This window comes from Theobroma umbraticum, unplaced genomic scaffold (genome assembly GCF_002168275.2).
Source record: "Theobroma umbraticum cultivar Fairchild unplaced genomic scaffold, ASM216827v3 scaffold_12.0, whole genome shotgun sequence".
Classification (NCBI taxonomy): Eukaryota; Viridiplantae; Streptophyta; class Magnoliopsida; order Malvales; family Malvaceae; genus Theobroma; species Theobroma umbraticum.
In genome coordinates, this window is record NW_018397272.1 from 1,242,836 (window position 1) to 1,263,021 (window position 20,186).

Here is a 20,186-nt window from a genome sequence, read left to right on the forward strand (position 1 = left end):
AAATTTGTTGATTGTCATTTCAATAAGACAATGTTTCCATTAATTGGGATACTTAACGTTTTCATGGCTGAGAAACAAAAACCAATTGAAAATTTCTCTTTGAATGAGAAAATTTTATCCCATTTAAACCTAAGAACTCCTTAATGTGAAAATGAGGTGTAACGTATAATCCATTTATAGGCTATTACCAATAGACTTCGTAACATAGTTAATGATACTACCAAGGTCATGAAGTGTTTGAGCTTTGAATGCTCTGGCTAAGATTGTTGTTCTTGAAAGATAGGTTGAAATGGATCAAAATGGCTCACGCTTAAAACGTGGAAGATTAATAAGATCAAAAGACCCTACATCTCGAAAATGAAGAGAAAAGAATCCAAAATCCGCTTTAGAAGAGCTTGGTATTGAGCTTGCTCCAAAAGAGCCTATTGCCCCTAAAAAGGCACAAACCCATGAAAAGATCACTGACCTCGAGAATATTGAGATCTCTATTACATATTATACTGAGATTTGGGATCGAAATGAGATAATAATCGATGATGTTTTTGTACTCTCAGTTGCTCATGAGATTATGAACGATGATTATGAATCGCGATTTATTATCAAATGTTGTCAAAGGCAAGATTAGCTTAAGTGAAAGGAAACAATCCAAGCCAAATTGACTTCCCTTACTAAACAAGAGGTTGTTAGACTTGTAGTTCGAACCCCCAACAATGTAAAACCTATTGGATACAAGTGGGTCTTTGTCCAAAAATGAAATAAGAAAAATGAGGTCATGAGGTATAAAGCTCGACTTGTAGTTTAAAGTTTATCCCAAAGACCTAGGATTGACTATGATGAGACATATTCACTTGTGATGGATACGATTACCTTTCGTTTCCTTATTACCCTATTTATTTCTGAAAAATTAGAAATACGTTTTATGGATGTTGTGACGACATATTTATATGGTTTATTAGACTCTGATATTTATATAAAAATTTCTAAAAGGTTCAAAATGCATGAAGCATGGACTTCTTGAAACTTATTCTCAATAAAGTTGCAAAGATATTTATATAGGTTAAAGCAATTCGGTCGCATATGGAATTAAAGCTTAAGTGAGTACCTAATTAAAGAAAGGTATAAGAATGATCTTATTTGCCTATGTGTGTTTATTAAGAAATCAAAAATTGGATTTGCTATGGTAGCAATTTATGTAGACAGTATGAATTTGATTAGAACTCGAAAAGAGTTATTAAAATTGCTGAATATTTGAAAAAAGAGTTTGAAGTTAAAGATTTAGGTAAAACCAAGCTTTGTCTTAGTTCAAAGCTTGAGCATAAAATAAATTGACTATTTGTCCACCAGTCAGCATACATTAAAAGATTACTGTTAAAAGAGAAGAATGAAAATGCATACACGTGAGAAGCATGTAAGAGGAGCATGTGTTCAATAATTTATATTTTAGTTATCTAAACTATGGTTAGTCAATTAAGTGTAATTAGTGTCGCGGTTAACCATATATATAAATACTAAATAGTTATAAAGTTTTATTTATTCAACAAAATGAAGAATCAAATTTAACATTCTTTTATTAATTAGATATCTATTCCTTTCATCCTTACAAATTCTTGATATGAGAAAGTTAATATGGCATCAGAGCTAATGGGCTTAAATTTCAATTCATTTTCGACACATGACCAGTGATTATCACAAGCAATTTTCAATTTAATAAAAGAATTGTGAAATTCCTTTTGCTTCCCTATTTCTCATTTTTCTCTTCTTTGTTGCAACCCAGTCGAATCTTGTTATTGTCTTTACTTTATATCTTTAGTTGATATCCTGAATGGTTGTTTCTTCATCATAAACCTCCATTTCTCCAATTGAGGACCCTCACTCACTGTATTTCATTCACTAATTTGATAATCATGGTCCTGTCGTTATAAATCCAAAGTTGACTTTTGCAAACTATGAATCTTGGAGCCGTTTGTTTTTACTTGTGTTGGCCATTCGTAATAAGATCGGTTTTGTGGACGGATCAATTGGGGAACCCAAACCGACTAATGAAATGTTTGGTTATTGGAGCAGATGTAATAACTTAATCTTTGCTTGGTTGCCTGAGTCCCTCTCACTAGAAATTGCATTAACAGTCTTTTGTATGAATTCTACTCGACAAAAATAGGAGACATTGAAAGAGCATTTCTCTCAACTGGATGACTCACGAATTTGTAATCTTTAATTCATGTTATGCAATATCATACAAGGGACTAGATTAGTAAACTAATATTTTACTGAGTTGAATTTCATATGGGAAGAATTAAGAAATTTTAGGCCTCTTTCTTATTATGAGTGTGGTGGTTGTAACTAGAGTTACAATTAGTTTAACTATTGTTGATGATTACACAAGATATACTTGGTTATTTCTTATGAGGTCAAAGTCAGAAGTTAGTACTATTATTCTTTTTTTTTTATCAAATGGTTAATACTCAATTTGAAAAGTCAATTAAACAATTAAGGTTTGACAAAGGTTCTGAGTTTAATTTGACTGATTTTATTTCAAATATGGTATTGTGCACCAATTATCTTGTGTTGACACCCCACAACAGAATGGTAAAGTGGAAAGGAACCATCAACATCTTTTAAATGTAGCTAGAGCTCTTCTTTTTCAACCTTCTTTGTTAATAAAATTCTGGGGAGAATCAATTCTTACTACAACTTATATTATTAATATAGTACCATCACCAACCAAACAAAACAAAATACCTTTTGAGCTACTATTTCATAAACCTCCTACATATTCACATTTCAAGGTTTTTGGTTCATTATGCTTTGCTAGTACCTTGACTCACAATAGCCAGAAATTTGACCCTAGAGCAAAGAGATGCATTTTTATTGGTTATCCTATAGGTGCCAAAGGTTACAAGCTTTATGATCTGAAAGGGCATAAGTGTTTTGTTTCAAGAAATGTCATATTTCATGAAAGTGTTTTTCTATTTCAAAATTTTGATAAAGGCCATGTTGATACCAATTCATCACATCATTTCAATATTCCTTTACGATCATATGATATTTCTAGTTCAGATAATATCATCCCTTCCACTAATACAGATTCTACTTTTTCTTCTTTAACCACTTTTGATTCTTTTAATTCTGACTTTGATTTTACCTCTCCATCTTCCCTTTCATCACACAATCTGAATCTTAGGAAAAGCAACAAAGTCAGACAAGTTCCTAAATATTTAGAATCTTACCAATGTCAATTACCCTCTTTTACTTTTGCTATCATAACTCATCCAATTAGTAAATACTTATCTGTTAATCAACTCTTTTCCAACCAAAAAGCATTTACCTCATCTTTGTCTCATATTGCTGATCGTAACTCCTATTCACAAGCTGTCCAACATGTACAGTGGAGATGCCAATAAATCTGAGTTAGATGCTTTGGTTGAGAACAAGACTTGGACTATTGTACCTATGTCCACTGATTTCAAGATTTTATGTTGCAAATGGGTTTACAAAGTTAAGGTTAGAGTTGATGGCAATGTTGAGAGATTTAAGGCTAGATTGATAGCCAAAGGATACAATCAAAGAGAAGGTTTTGATTATCAAGATACTTTTAGCCCTGTATCTAAACAAACCACAATGAGATTTTTTTTAGCTTTAGCTATTGTTCATGGTTGAAAGCTCTCCTAATTAGATATGAATAATGCTTTCCTTCATGGTGATCTTTTAGAAGATGTATATATAGAGATACTTCAAGGTTTTGAAACTAAGGTGGAGTGCCCACTTGGTTCAAAATTAGTGTGTGAGCTTCAAAAATCTTTTTACAAGTTTAAGTAGGCTTCTAGGTAGTGGAATGCTAAATTTATAGAAACTTTAATGCAATTTGTTTTTGTACAATCACGATTAGATTATTCTTTATTTACTAGAACCACTGTTGATGGTAGTTTTGATGCATCATTAATGCATGTTGATGACATGCTGGTTGCTATTTCTTTTATGCAAGCTGAAAATGAAGTAAAACAGTTTTTGAAATCCAAGTTCAAGCTAAAAGATCTTGTTGCACCAAAATATTTCTCGGAATAGAAGTTGCCAGATAAAAAAAAAAGGTATACTATTGTGTCAAAGAAAAAATAACTAGACTTGATTGAGGAACACGGCTTATTGGGAGCAAAGATGCATTTACATCGATTGATTACAATCATAAACTCACCATAGCTAGTAATGATGATTTATTGACTGATAGTTCCAATTATAGACAATTAATTGGAAAACTATTATATTTAACATTCATTATGCCTGATATCATGTATGGGGTGCAAGTCTCATCTCAATTTATGGATAGACCACAGAATGTGTACTTGCAGGCAGCATATCAAATATTAAAATACTTGAAAGGCTCCCCTGGTCAAGCATACTACTTCCTTCATATTCAAAATTACAGCTTAGAGCCTATTGTGATAGTGATTAGGCCGGTTGTCCATTTACAAGAAAATCTATAACAGGTTATGCAATATTCATTGGTGATTCCCTAATAAGTTGAAAATCGAAAAAGCAAAGTGTTGTAGCAAAGAGTTCAACTGAAGCTAAATATAGAGCCATGTCTACTACTTATTGCAAAATAATTTGGCTGCTATTTCTCTTGAAAGATTTTGTAATTAGTCATTCTGGTGTAGTTGATCTATTTTGCGATAATCAATTAGCTTTAAGCATGTGTAGATATCCAGTATTTCATGAACGTACAAAGCATATAAAAGTGGATTGTCATTTTATTATAGAGAAAGTGATTGTAGGGATTGTGAAACCAAGTTATATATGGACAAATTTCCAACTTGCAAATTTATTCACTAAGGCATTGTTACCAAGGCAATTGCAATTTTTGCTAAGCAAGATGAGCATTTTGAACATCCATGCTCATTTTAAGGAGCAGTGTTAAGAGAGATGAATGAAAATGCATACATGTGAGAAGCATGCAGGAGGAACACGTGTTCAATAATTTACATTTTAGTTATCTAAACTATGGTCAGTTAATTAAGTGTAGTTAGTGCAATGGTTAACCATATATATAAATACTAAATATTTATAAAGTTTTATTTATTCAACAAAATGAAGAATCAGTTTTAGCATTCTTTTATTGATTAGATATCTCTGCCTCTCTTCCTTACAAATTCTTCATTTAAGAAAGTTAATAATTACTTAGATGTTTTAACATGGACAAAGCTCACCCATTGAGCTCCCTTATGGTTGTGAGGTTTCTTGATCCCCAAAAGGACCCATTTTGTCCTAAAAAACCTAATAAAGAGATACTTGATCTTGACCTACCACATCTCAATACAAGTAAGGCTTTAATGTACTAGGCACAATGTATGAGACCAAATATCACTTTTGTGATAAAATTGGTGGCACGTTTTAGTTCTAAACCGACTTGGAAACATTGGAATATGATAAAACATATCTTCTATTAACTCTAAGGAGCTATAGATTTGAGATTATATTATTCCAAGGATTCCATTAACCTGGTTTAATTGGATACGCTGATGCGAGATATAAATCTTATTCGCACATGGTTCGATCTCAAACTCGGTTATTTATTTTGCTATAATGGCACCGCCATTTCTTGGTGCTTTTCTAAACAAACGCTAATAGCTACATCCTCCAACCACTTTGAAATTATTGTTCTATATGAAGCTAGAAGAGACTATGTTTGGTTGAGATCCGTTATAACGCATATTCATAATTCTTGTTGTTTAACACCAATTACAATTTCTTCCATCATAATTTATGAAGATAATGTTGCTTATGTTGCATAAGGCAGGGAAGGCTATATTAAAAGTAATAGGACCAAGCATATCTTGTCGAAATTTTTTTATGCTCATGAATTCCAAGAAAGTCGACAAGTTTAAACAGATTTGCTCTACCAAAAATCTTGCAAATCCTTTTACCAAATCATTGCCAACATCAACATTTGAGAAATTGGTATATGGTATTGGAATGTGGTGAAAGATTGATTTACCTCTAAAGTGGCAAAGTATTAATTACCCCAGAAGTGGTAAACCTCAAAAGTGGCAATATGGCTCAATTGAGGGGAGCAATTATGGATTTAGTGCACTATAATATTTTTCCCTTTTGTCTGGTTTTTATCTTATTTGGTTTTTTTGGTTTAAGATTTTTAACGAGGCAATAATAGGACATCCAATTAGACCACCATAATGGTGTTTCGCTCAAGGGGAATTGTTATAGAATATGGATATATCACACCATATAAAAACAATTCAAATCATAGTAAATTTGATAAATAATAAATGTATTATACATATTCTAAATATTTCAAAATTTCAGAATAAGTGTTTTGTTTCACGAAATGTCATATTTCATGAAAGTGTTTTTCCATTTCAAAATTTTGATGAATGCCATCTTGATACCAATTCATCACATCATTTCAATATTCCTTTAAGATCATATGATATTTCTAGTTCAGATAATACCATCCCTTCCACTAATGCAGAACCTACTTTTTCTTTTTTACCCTCTTTTGCTTCTTTTAATTCTGACTTTGATTTTACCTCTCCATCTTCCCCTTCATCACACAATCCAAACCTTAGGAAAAGTAACAAAATCAGACAAGTTCTTAAACATTTAGAATCTTACCAATGCCAATTACCCTCATTTACTTCTGCTGTCATAGCTCATCCAATTAGTAAATACTTATCTGTTAATCAACTCTCTTCCAACCAGAAAACATTTACCTCATCCTTGTCTCATATTGCTGAACCTAATTCCTATTCACAACCTGTCCAACATGCACAGTGGAGAGATGCCCTGAAATCTGAGTTAGATGCTTTGGTTGAGAACAAGACTTGGATTATTGTACCTATGCCCACTAATTTCAAGATTATATGTTGCATATGGGTTTACAAAGTTAAGGTTAGAGCTAATGGCAATGTTGAGAGATTTAACGCTAGATTGATAGCCAAAGGATACAATCAAAGAGATGGTTTTGATTATCAAGATACTTTTAGCCCTGTAGCTAAACAAACCACAATGAGATTTTATTTAGCTTTAGTTGTTGTTCATGGTTGAAAGTTTTCCTAATTAGATATTAATAATGCTTTCCTTTATGGTGATCTTTTAGAAGATGTATATATGGAGATACCTGAAGATTTTGAAGCTAAGGGGGAGTGGCCACCTAGTTCAAAATTAGTGTGTAAGCTTCAAAAATTTCTTTACAAGCTTAAGCAGGCTTCTAGGCAGTGGAATGCTAAATTTACAGAAAATTTAATACAATTTGTTTTTGTACAGTCACAATCAGATTATTCTTTGTTTACTAGAACCACTATTGATAATAGTTTTGATGCATTATTGGTGCATGTTACGACATACTAATTGCTGGTTCTTTTATGCAAGCTGAAAATGGAGTAAAATAGTTTTGAAATCGAAATTCAAGCTAAAAGATCTTGGTGCACCCAAATATTTTCTTGGAATAGAAGTTACCAAATCAAAAAAAGGTATACTGTTGTGTCAAAGAAAATATACACTAGACTTGATTAAGGAACATGTCTTATTGGGAGCAAAGCGTGCATCTACACCGATTGATTATAATCATAAACTCGCCATAACTAGTGATGATGATTTATTGACAGATAGTTCAAACTATAGATAATTAATGGGAAAACTATTATATTTGACATCCACTAGGCCTGATATCATGTATGGGGTGCAAGTCTTATCTCAATTTATGGATAGACCAAGGAATGTGCACTTGCAGTCAGCATATAAAATATTAAAATACTTGAAAGGTACTCCTGGTCAAGGCATACTGCTTCCTTCATATTCAAAATTATAGCTTAGAGCCTATTGTGATAGTGATTAGGCCGGATGTCCATCTACAAGAAAATCTGTAACAGGTTATGCAATAATCATTGGCAATTCCCTAATAAGCTGAAAATCGGAAAAGCAAAGTGTTGTAGCAAAGAGTTCGACTGAAGCTAAATATAAAGCCATGTCTACTACTTATTGCAAAATAATTTAGTTGCTGTTTCTCTTGAAAGATAAGTAATTAGTCATTCTGGTGCAGTTGATCTATTTGTGATAATCAATTAGCTTTGAGCATGTGTAAAAATCTAGTATTTCACGAATGTACAAAACATATAAAAGTGGATTGTCATTTTATTAAAGAGAAAGTGATTGCAAGGATTGTGAAACCAAGTTATATACAGATAAATTTTCAACTTGCAAATTTATTCACTAAGGCATTGTTACCAAGGCAATTCCAATTTTTGCTAAGCAAGATGAGCATTTTGAACATCCATACTCATCTTTAAGGGGAGCGTTAAGAAAAAAGAATGAAAATGCATACATGTGAGAAGCATGCAGGAGGAGCACGTGTTCAATAATTTATATTTCAATTATCTAAACTATGGTTAGTTAATTAAGTGTAGTTAGTGCAACGGTTAACTATATATATAAATGCTAAATATTTGTAAGGTTTTATTTATTCAACAAAATGAAGAATCGGTTTTACCGTTTTTCTATTGATTAGATATCTCTTCCCCTCTTCCTTAGAAATTCTTGATTTGAGAAAGTTAATAATTACTTAGACGTTTTAACATGGACAAAACTCACCCATTGAGCATCCTTATGGTTGTGAGGTTTCTTGATCTCCGAAAAGACCCATTTTGTCCTAAAAAACTTGATAAAGAGATACTTGATCTTGAAGTTCAACATCTCAATGCAATTAAGGCTTTGATGTGCTTGGCACAATGTATGAGACCAAATATCACTTTTGCGATAAATTTAGTGGCATGTTTTAGCTCTAGACCAACTTGGAAACATTGGAATAGGATAAAATATATCTTCTATTATCTCTAAGGAACTATAGATTTGAGATTATATTATTTCAAGGATTCCATTAACTTAGTTTAGTTGGATACGCTAATGTGGGATATAAATATGATGCGCACATGGTTCGCTCTCAAACCCAGTTATTTGTTTTGTTATAATGGCACGGCCATATCTTGGTGCTTTTCTAAGCAAACACAAATAGCTACATCCTCTAACCACTTTGAAATTATTGCTCTATATGAAGATGGAATAGAGTGTATTTGGTTCAGATCCGTTATAACGTATATTCATAATTCTTGTTGTTTAACACAAATTACAATTTCTGCCATCATAATTTATGAAGATAATGTTGCTTATGTTGCATAAGGGAGGGGAGGCTATATTAAAAGTAATAGGACCAAGCATATCTCGTCGAAATTTTTTTATGCTCATAAATTCTAAGAAAGTCGACAAGTTTAAAAAAATTTGCTCTATCAAAAATCTTGCAGATCCTTTTACCAAATTATTGCCAACATAAACATTTGAGAAATTGGTATATGGTATTGGAATGTGGTGAAAGATTGATTTGCTTTTGAAGTGGCAAAGTATTAATTACCTCAGAAGTGGCAATTTGGCTAAATTGAAGGGAGAATTATGGGTTTAGTGCATTATAAGATTTTTCCCTTTTGTCTGATTTTTGTCTTATTTGGTTTTTCTTGTTTAAGATTTTTAATGAGGCAGTAATAGGACATCTAATTAGACTACCATAATGGTGTTTCGTTTAAGGATAAGTGTTATAGAATATGGATATATTACATCATATAAAAATAATTTAAATCAGAGTAAATTTGATAAATAATAAATATATTATTCATATTCTAAATATTTCAAAATTTATCTATATATGGATATTATCTAAGTAATAATGTGAAATTTATCAATAAAATAATATAATTTAGAGGTGTATATTGTGATAGTTATTGATGACTTCAACTGTAAATAAGGTTACCTCCTTCCCATTTGTATCACAATTAATTTTTTTAATATTACGATTATTTTTCATAACAAGCATTGTATCAGTAATACATAAATCTCTCATTTCTTCGGGTTTCTATTATTTCTTTTACAACAACTCGAAGGAAACATTTCCTGTTTAATGTTTCTCCCAATTAGAGAAGTTGAAAGTGAAATAAAAGCTTCTTCCTTTCTCCAAATTTTGATTCTATAATTCAGAAGAAAAAGAAATGGCGGCGCCACCAGCTTCACCACGGCAAGCGGCAACAAAGATCACCGATTTGGACGAAGACTCGTTTGCTCAGTGCGCCGCCTACCTTAGCCTTCAGGACCTCTCAAACCTAGCCATGACCTCCAAATTCCTGAAAAAAGTCGCTTACTCCGACTCTGTCTGGCTCCACCGCTTCAGGTTTCTTCGCTTGGAAGTGTTTATGTAATTCGCATTGAGTAACAAAAGTAACTCCAATTAGGAGTCTTAATTTTAAAACCGAGAATATTTTTGGAGGCAATTATTTGCCGGCTCGAATTTCATTTTCTTTATTTCTAAGTAAAATTAGACTGAAAAATAGATTCCAGGAAGCTGTAATGACAGAAAATTAAGAATAGATGAATATATTCATATTTTTCTTTCCATTTTTAGGTGGATTTTTATTTTCTCTATTTGATTGTATTAGGGAGCGTTGGCCGCTGGAAATGCTATCCAGCTCTTCATCAGGTGTGAGGAAGGCCTATTTGGATTGGCGCACCGCATTGCATCAGCTTAAATTTGCTGATCCTTTTGTTCTGGACTTGTATACCGAAGCAAGGCATTTCGACCATATACTTCTCGATAAGAACGATATAATCTTTTCTCAAGTATGACCTTTTCTTATCTTAATCATGTTTCTTGTTCTGTGATGCTTTGTAATTTTTATCGCCATTTGAGAGCTTACTTAACTTTGTTTAGTAGGGCTCTGTGATAAAAAGGATGAAAACGGACAGCTTTTTGAGTGGAGGGTCGCTCGTCAGAATGAGTGATCATAATGCAAGAATTACATGCATGAGGTGAGACAATCTGATGGATTTCCTTGCAGAATAACTGACCTTGTCTGTGGTTCACCACAAAAAGCTAGTAGCACTTGTATCTAGATGTTAATGCATATTTCGTCAAATTGCATTCACAATTTGGAGCTTGACTTTCTTGATTATAATTTGTTGTTGTTCTTGTAATGTTTCGATTTCCAAGTTTAGCATGTATGACTAACTAAAGAGTTCACATACTAAAAGCAATATGCTTATTTATGTCCAAAGTGTTTCATGGATATTAGTCATAAAAGGGGGTATATTCTTTTCCAAAAGCTATAGTTGTTTTTAACCTCTGAATTCATTGGTCTGCAGATTGTTTCCACTCAGTGAAACTTCTTTAGTTCGAAGTGAGACACAAAGAGAAGAAAATGTTTTGGTAACCTCAAGTTACGACCACTCAATTCGTCTATGGTGGAAGGTATCACACCAAGCATTTTCGTGTTTTTTCCATTTCAACAGAGTTAAATTATGAACCTGTGATTCCTTGCATTGGACTGACTAGGAGGGCATACAGATTATAAACAATTTCTGTTGCTGCTTCATTAGTACTGGTGTAGTGTTTGGAGTACAAATAGAATGCTCAGCCTATCTTTTTCTTAGCCTCAGTTACTTGCTGAAATGCCCTGCTTGCATGCTCTGTTTGTAGGGTGCTTGCCAACGATGTTTTAGAGGTCATAATGGTGCAGTTTCCACATTGTCAGATAAATTATTAGGTGATGGTGGTGCCAAAGTAATGGCAAGTGGTGGGGAAGATGGTACTGTTCGCCTCTGGTCCCTTAGCTCTAGTGGAAAACGTGGCCAACAAGCTTTAAGGGCTACACTTTATGGGCATCAGAAACCTGTTACATCGATGTCAGTTGCAGGGTATGCATTTTTTTTCTTTGAGAAAACTCTCCTTTTTCCTTCACTGTTAAAACTTCTAATAAACACTTTTAAAGTTTAAGTTGTATATCCTTTTGGTTATACATTGATTTATAGTTTCTTTGGTTATAATCCATAGTTGATTTGTTCATAATTCTTCCAGGCACAGAACTTCCCTTTTGGTGACCATGTCAAAGGATTCTAAGGTATCTTATTCACGATTCCTGTTGAACATTCACTTCTTTACATCATCTGATTTTTAGTTTTCATGATTCCACTTAGAGATTTCTGAATAGGTATAGTACTATTTCACCATTCTGTGGTTTACAGGTGAGAGTTTGGGATACAACTACGTCATCAGCTATTCGTTCTTCATGTTGTGTAGGAATGACTTCTGTTGCTGGTGCACCAGTGGACATGAAATGCCATGAAGCCTTGCTCTATGTTGCTGCTGGTTCTTCTGTTGTGATAGTTGATTTGAGGACAATGCAAAAGGTTCACACTGCAGCAATATATCAACCAAAATTATACTCCTTTGCAATTATGCCCTCAAAATTCTTAATCTGCACTGGTGGATTTGGCAAGTAAGACCTTTTCTGATGATGGATCCATTGGCTTTAATTTTCCCTTCATGTGGGTATTATTGTCTAGTAATAAAAATTGAAGTGTGAATGGAACAGTCTGTTGTTAGAGGATTGCTTTCTTTGTTTTTACCCTATGAACTGTAATATTTAAGTGCTGTGTTTTAGACAACAAATTAGTTCATCTGAGGATATATGGGCTTGCATGCTATCTTCCTTCATTTGCTACTAACAACAGTTAACTTTTATCTATTGTAAACAGGTCTTTCTCTGATTGAAAGTTTTCCATTGTTGAAAGCTGTTTAGTAGGAATATCAGATTTTTAAATCTCTGTTTGTTAAACTAATATGAGAAAGTGTTCATTTAATGCACAGAGCAATGCTTTGGGATATCAGGAGAGGCCAGGAAACATCAAAACCAGAAGCAGTTGCCGAGTTGGATGGTCATATGGGTTCAGTGACACTATTACACATGGATCCATATAAAATAGTTACAGGAGGGCTGGGGGATAGCTTTGTTAATGCTTGGGAAACTGACACAGGTACAAAAACAAATTCCTTGCTTTGTAATCACCCAGAGCTTGGAAGTGCCTATATCAGGTGTTCAGCCATGGCTGTAAATGCCTGTAGAATTGTTACTGCCAGTTATGGTGAAAGTCAGGGACTCGTTCGTTTTCAGGATTTCTCCACTTCAACTCGTCCTATTGTAGAATACGATGATGATGAGAATGTTTCAAAATTTTGGGGTACACAAGCCTATAATGATTCTGACGGATGTGATGAATGATGGGCTTGTATCTCTTGTTCCAGCATGATTTTTTCTTTTATATATATAAATTTAGCTGCTATCAAATCCTTTGGTGTAATCAGATTATATAGGTGAGTTTGATTTTCTTATTTTCCGATATTGTTTCAGTGGGAATATTAGTGCATTATGTAAAGCATAAGCGTTCCCTTAGGAAGAAGAATGAGGTTACGCTGAAGCTGTACTCCGGGATTATGACGGAAAAGTGGTTTGAATCCATGGACGGATTAACTCTGAAAACTTGTCCTGACATTGCTCATTGACAATGGTAGACCTTCCTGGGCTAAAGCGAAATGGCAAAATTTAACATCCGCCCTGCCTAGCACCTTTAAAGCCTGCTCTGAGCAGTGGGCTTCCATTTGGCATATGGTACTCATAATTGACTTCATTTCCACACCACTGCTACAAATTATTATTTACACCAACAAATTCACGAGACTGCCATTCGAAAACCCGCCCACGATTAGATGTTGGACTCTTCCCTAGTCTACACCACTACGCTGAGCTCAGTCACCCTCGGCGCTCGCCAAGACGAGGTGACTTTGCTGGATCCACGCCAGACTGCCATACATCTCATCTAGCAAGGATAGAGCCATTCTTCCAAGATTCACCCGTCAACAACTCAATCCACCCTCCAAAGTAAAAAAATGCCCACCGTCGCCCTCCTCCTGATCCTGCTCGTCAGCACGCCGCAGTCCCAGCACCTCCGCCCCAATCCCAGGCCTAGACTCCTTCCTAACCCACCAATCCCACCTGGACCCCAAATCCACAAACGACCCTTCCCATCCCTGCCTTCCTCCTCAAGAATCCCTTGCCGCTCCTCCCCAGGTCCTCTCCCCATCCCTTCCCTCATCTCCGACCTCCTTTCCCTCTCCCTCCCAATCCCACTCACATCCGCCTTGTGGGCCCCACTCTCTTCTCCTCCCTTCCGTCCTCAATTCCTTCCTCCAATCCTCCCTTACTTCCTCCCATTTCCCACTCATCTCTTCTTCTCTGTCCTCCACTCTCTTTCGTCCGCCACTCCTCCACCTAGACATCCTCCTTTCTTCCTCCTCCTCGTCTCTTCCCTCTCCGCCGCCTATCCTCCGCCATCTCCTCTACTCTTCCTCCCTCCGCTCTCCTCTCCTCTCCGTCCCATATTCCACCATCGACCCCATCATTTTCCGCCATTTCGACTCTGATAAAACGACAATTCCCTTTACATTTACATTCTCAACCTCGGCCTCTCCTCGAAGCAACCTTACGCTTACTCTTACACTCATTCTGACTCTTCCGCGGGCTACACCAATTGCTTAGGGACCCTTTGGACAGGCAAAAAAAGGTATCTTTGGATTGATCTCGGGGCTGGTCCTGTTGACTATGGACCGGCTTTATCCGGTGATGGGGTACTTCCAAGAGGCGAGTTTCACCCTTTAGCAGCCTTACATGGAAGACCCAAATCTGAAAAGGCCTTGCTTTCGGAGTTGGCTTCATTGATATACAGTGCTTATCAGGTACTTGTTGTTCCTCCTTTAAGAATTCCTGTTCATTTTGAGAATACTTTAACTGTTCAGTTTATTCATGTTCACGCATCTGAAAGTAAGGATTCAAGCGGTTTGGATTGGAATGAGATTATAAAAACGTTTCAAGATGAGGCAAATGATGGTGAATTGTTGTTTGGCAATCAGAGTTTAGAGTTTAAGAGGTACAGTGTTAGGTACGAGGAGTGTTCTATTTGTTCTTTTGCGGTTTCTAGGTCTATCAATTCATATACTTCGAGGTTCCTGTTTGATAATTATACTTTAATTGTAAGCGAGTATTTGGATTCGAAGCGTTTGCACCAGATATTGTCTGATTCAGCTGAGGAGTTTAGGAGGGTTGCAGGGTTGCCCGAGGAGGAATTTGGTAGCAGGGTGCTTCCTGTTTATGTGTTTGATTTGGATTATAACACCATTCTGTTGCTTGATCGGTATCATCAGTCTGTTGCGTTTAAAGATATGGTTATTGCTGTTAGGACAAAGACTGCTCAGACTGTGAGTGATTACAGTTGTAATGGTCGTCATGTTTTTACACGTATGAGGGAGCTGGAGAGGCCACTTGTTGGTTCAATTTTACAGAGTATGTGGGGAGTGTCACCGACTCATTTGTTGTGGAGCCCTACGCATAATAGTACGCTGGTGGATTACACATGGAGTGTTGGTCAGACACCTTTTGGACCATTTTCGGAGATTTCCTCATTGTCTTTCGTGCAGAAGGATGCAGCTCGGAGAAATTTTCTCTTGACGTCTTTGAATTACAGTATAACAAGTGCTATCGATGTTCTTGAATCTATAGTTGCACATGGTGGAGATAGAAATCTCCTTAAACAGAATCAGCATGTTGAATTCATACAGAGGTGGCACTTGTTCAGGTATAAGCTGGACAAAGCGGTTTCTTCTTTGTCACATTTTGACTTTGAGATGGCATTCTATTACATAAGGTCCTCAGATCATGATCTTTATGCAATTCACAATCTTGTATACACTGCATCACAAGAAATTGAAGCGTCACTTGTTTGTTTCAAGGACCCACCATTTCCATGGGCTTCACTATCATTTTCTGCAGTTGGTTTCCTTGCTTTCTCTTATGTTTATGCAAAAAGAGACAAACTTTTCAGGAACAAGAGGAAGCAGTTTTGAAAGTTTTAATGAAACAAAGTTTGTATCATTTAACATAGTAGAGCACATGTATTTCTGTGAGAGAGGTAAGTCTCAAGCTTGAAAATTAGTTTTAGTCAAGAATTACTTAAATTTTAGGGAGAATTCTACTTTGTTACTCAAATTTCCCTAACCGCATAATCTCTCGACTTATGCTATATTTCCATTGCATGTTGGATAAATGTCAATTTTATGCACTTTCTTATCTGCTTGTTTCCATGTTTATTTTGGAATGAAAATATACATTGATTGTCTAACCATGTGTGTGCTCTTGAAAGTTCATATAGTTAGAAAATGTTAAGGTTTTCGGTCTGCTGCTGACTTCCTTCAAAATACCCATTGAATGCTATGTAGTTTTATAACCAGATAATGACTATCTATGTTACTATCTTTCTGGACCAGAAGTTTATAGTTTAGTGCTGATATGAAGGCATGTGATGTTGGACATTCGTATGAATCATATAATTGAAATGGGATATTGATTTTCAGCATGGAATATGTATGAGGTGTGTATTCTGCTGTTTTCTAGTTCACGGCGCATTTGCTATCTCTTTTACTTCCTGTTGGTATTTAAAGTAGAAAATGTCAGTCAGCAATACTTTAGACCACGGGCAGATTTACAGATTTATTTAATTTGTTGTTGTTGTCTTGTTGGAGACCCAAAAATCTTATCTCTCACTTATCATCTGTTTGTCCATTCACCTATTCATTCATGATCTATGTTTGAGTCACAATGATATGATTCACCTATGTTGCTAAGATTTAGGTGTGAATGGTAAAATGTCTTTTAGTTGCATCTAATTTCATACTTAGTTGTTGCTTACATGTGGAGGGTCATAGTCAATAGTCATAGCCCACTTTGAGGAGTTGTATATGTGTCTAATATGGGTACTTAATGAAAATTGATAGGTCGCAGGAGCAACATCGAAGTCCCTAGTGTCCAACACCAATTCGAAGTAGCATTAGTCTAGATATAAATTGTATTGCTTTTTTGTTATTTTTTGACCATTTGTTGCCGGAGCAATTGCTTTTGCGGCTGTTTGTTGGGGAGGATGTGTCACAGACTAAAGTTGGCTCTAGCAATCGTTTCATGCATATTGACGAGGTAATGGATTTGAGCAACCACCCGGTTGATTACTCTACAATATTCTTGAACATGGCAAGTTCTATGAGCTGCGTTTTGCCTGCTTGCCTATGTCAAAACCTTGGCTTTTGCCTTGGTGTACAGTCCAACTGCAAATAGACTCTGTAATTAATTCTTTTGCGGCTCATGCTGCAATGTCCTGATGTCAGCCACACTTTCCCATAGAATAGCTTATGCTGGTCTTCATTTGCCGTAACATCTAATTAGTGATGGTTTACTTGTTTGTGCATTTCTGCATGTGGAGAGAGAAGTAATGAATAAGAAAAACATTGCATGCTATCTTATGTAATATGGATGAAAAACGAGTAGCTCCAAGTTTAAAAAACCCAATGCCCTCACTTTCTTGGGATCATGGGGGAGTGGGGAACTGGATTAAACCCCTTGGAGTTTAGGGATATAAATCTGCTAGAATCAGTGAGTCATAACATCCTTGTCCGAGATAATTTCTTTTCAAGATGCAGGCAGGTGCGACGTGTTTGTGTTTCCAGTCTAAAAATATGGCTAATAGGTGGAGAAAAATCTTTATCTATAAATTCAAGATTTATTTTATTTTTTATTGATATGAGATGTATAACGCAAGCATTTAATTTCAAGCTTAAATTGTACTTGAGAATTGGCTCAGTAATTGAATCCAAGCATTTGGTTTAGTAGTTTGTGATTGGTGTATGATGTTTGATTCGGTTTACAGGTTGGTACATGATTTTTCTATTTTGAAATGGGATTGGAATTTTTTTTTCTTAAATAAATAAGAAAAACCGTGTGAACCTAAATTTATAAAGCTTCTTTAAATTTCCATCTTTTTAATGAATTAATTACTGGTATGGAAGTAAGCAATTTTACTTACTAGTTTGAATTTAACAAGAGGATAAAGATATCCCATCCAAGCCTAGCCTGCACATATGTCGACAAAATGAGCAGCCCCGTAGTTCTAATAGGCTGTACCGACTTACCACTGTTATTTAACGGGCCATGGCGGCACAGCCTGTAGAAAGCCAGACGGTTTGGTAGTTTAACGGCCCATTTTTTTCATTACATCCGTTTTTTCTTTTTCTTTAATAAAATACTCTCATATTTTTAAATTTTAATTAAAATTTTAAGCAAGTTTATTAGTTTTCAATTATGAAAAAATTAAAATATTTTTTTATTAATTTAAAAAATTATTATTATATTTTTTTGTAAAAAAAAAATGAAACATAGATTGATGCTCCGCAACTCTCCAAGAGAGGGAAAGCGAGAACCGGTCGGTGCTCCCTTCTTTCTAATTTTTTCTAAAAAATATAATAATTAATAAAAAATTAAAAATATATATAATAATAATTTTTAAAATTAATAAAAATAAGATTATCATTTCAATGTTAACATGTTATTAAACTAACAGAAATACTAACGGTTGATTAAAGGTTGAACCATGCGTCTAGTAGAAGAGTTTTTTTTTAGATTATCTATTTCGAAAACTAGTGAATCTGCTTAAAATTTCAATTAAAATTCGAAAGTATGTGGATATTTTCTCTTTTTTTTATAACTTTTTACTTATAATTAAAAATTAAGGTAAAATACCCCTGCTCTTTAAATTTTGATCAAAATTACACAAAAGTTCATTAATTTTTAAAGTTAATACTTTACCCCAAATGTCTAAATGGTGTTAATATTAAATATGAAATGTCTAATATGTCTTTTTTCTTATTTCCATTGTTTTCTTTCTCTCAAGTCAATTGACGACGTCCTTTGCATTAGTCAACCACCCATTTCCATCCTACGTTCCCTTAAAAAGCACCAGATTGATGCTCCGTTAAGGAGCTTGATTTGGGGAGCACCGAAGCTCCCAAGGGAGTGCTCCCTTGAGGAGCCCAATCGGGGATCTTTTTTATAAATTAATAAAAAATTAATAAAATTATATAATACTAATTTTTAAAATTAAAAATAGTAAAATTATCTTTTTAATATTGTCACATTATCAACCTAATGGAAATACTAATAGTTGATTTGCTAGACTTATATGTCACACGGTAGATTATTTTTTAACAAAGTGTTTATTTCAAAAATTAATAGATTTTTTTAAAAGTTTGATTAAAATTTAAAAGATGGATATTTTTTCTTAAAAATTAATATATTGGGTTTGTTATGAATATTTTGTGAATATCCATTCATGTTATCTATATCTAAATTTGATATAAATTAGATTAGATTAGAATTTAATCTATCTAATTTCTAAGTGTTATCTTCATCTTGTAAAGGAGTTATTTCTTATAAATAGGCCCATTTAATTCATTTGTATACATACTTGAATAAAATATTCTTACTGTTTCTAAATACTTTCTTTCTCTTTAAAAACTTTCTCTTATATTTCCCTTATAGTTGTTCTTTTTAGATTTATTTCGTAACACATTATCAGCACAATTCTCTTATCTCTCAAGTTTTAGAATTATTATGTTTTCATCATCTTCAAGCTTCAAAAGGGTTTCAGTGATTGGGCTTTGATTTTTGATTTTAAAGAAAATCAAGTAAGTGACTTGATATCTCTTTAGTATTTTCATTCTCTTAAAATCAACTTTAATATGAATTTAACTATCATGTTATATATATTATATTCTATCTCTTGATTAAAAAGTGAATTTACTATTATATAACTATTAATGAAAAACCATAAATGTCCATTCCCTAAAGTGAATGTAACAAACGAGCTAGTAATAAAAATTATGAATGTTCATTCTTTGAAGTGAATGTGACAAACGAGATACTAATAAAAAAATTATAAATCTGTCTATTCTCTAAAGTGAATGCGATATCATATACTAATTATAGTCATAATCATAAAACTATCCATTCCTTGAAGTGAATGCAACATCATTTAATTATGATGGTCACAACAATTTACACTATCACTATTTTAATTATTATTTTACCACTAAAAGTATATGGATATTTTATCACCTGAATTTAAGAATAATTTTACCACTAGAAGTAGATAATTTTACCATAAAAATTGGATGGATGCTTATAATCTACCAAAAGTGGATAACCCATCATATGTGAATCACACATCAAAAGTGGATGTATACTTGTAACCTACCGCAAATAGATGAACACTTTCAACGCACCAAAAGTACATATATACCTTAACCCGCTAGCCCACCAGAAGTAGATTATCTATCAAGAAGTGGGTGAATATTTGTAACCCACTAGAAGTGGATAAATAATGAAAAGAATAAAATGAATATAGAAAACATATTATTGTTAATGTGGCAT

The 20,186-nt window shown here is 34.1% G+C and overlaps 2 protein-coding genes across 3 annotated transcripts; both read left to right on the plus strand.

The window, feature by feature from the left end:
- Window positions 1-9,853: 9,853 nt before the first annotated feature.
- Window positions 9,854-13,915, plus strand: LOC110426670 (uncharacterized). Its single transcript, XM_021441950.2, has 8 exons — window positions 9,854-10,219; window positions 10,485-10,665; window positions 10,760-10,854; window positions 11,188-11,293; window positions 11,522-11,739; window positions 11,900-11,942; window positions 12,067-12,320; window positions 12,692-13,915. The coding sequence occupies exons 1-8, from the start codon at window positions 10,041-10,043 to the stop codon at window positions 13,101-13,103; spliced, it is 1,488 nt and encodes a 495-aa protein (XP_021297625.1). The 5' UTR covers window positions 9,854-10,040; the 3' UTR covers window positions 13,104-13,915.
- A 205-nt stretch (window positions 13,916-14,120) lies between these two features.
- On the plus strand, window positions 14,121-17,497 carry LOC110426669 (uncharacterized). 2 transcript variants are annotated; one of them, XR_016351966.1, is made up of 2 exons: window positions 14,121-15,843; window positions 16,706-17,497. XR_016351966.1 is itself a non-coding variant. In XM_021441949.2 (1 exon), the coding sequence occupies exon 1, from the start codon at window positions 15,098-15,100 to the stop codon at window positions 15,776-15,778; it is 681 nt and encodes a 226-aa protein (XP_021297624.2). In that variant the 5' UTR covers window positions 14,121-15,097; the 3' UTR covers window positions 15,779-16,001. The 2 variants fall into 2 exon arrangements, 1 of the variants encoding a protein (XP_021297624.2); XM_021441949.2 differs by lacking the exon at window positions 16,706-17,497 and having other exon boundaries at window positions 14,121-16,001.
- Window positions 17,498-20,186: the final 2,689 nt, after the last annotated feature.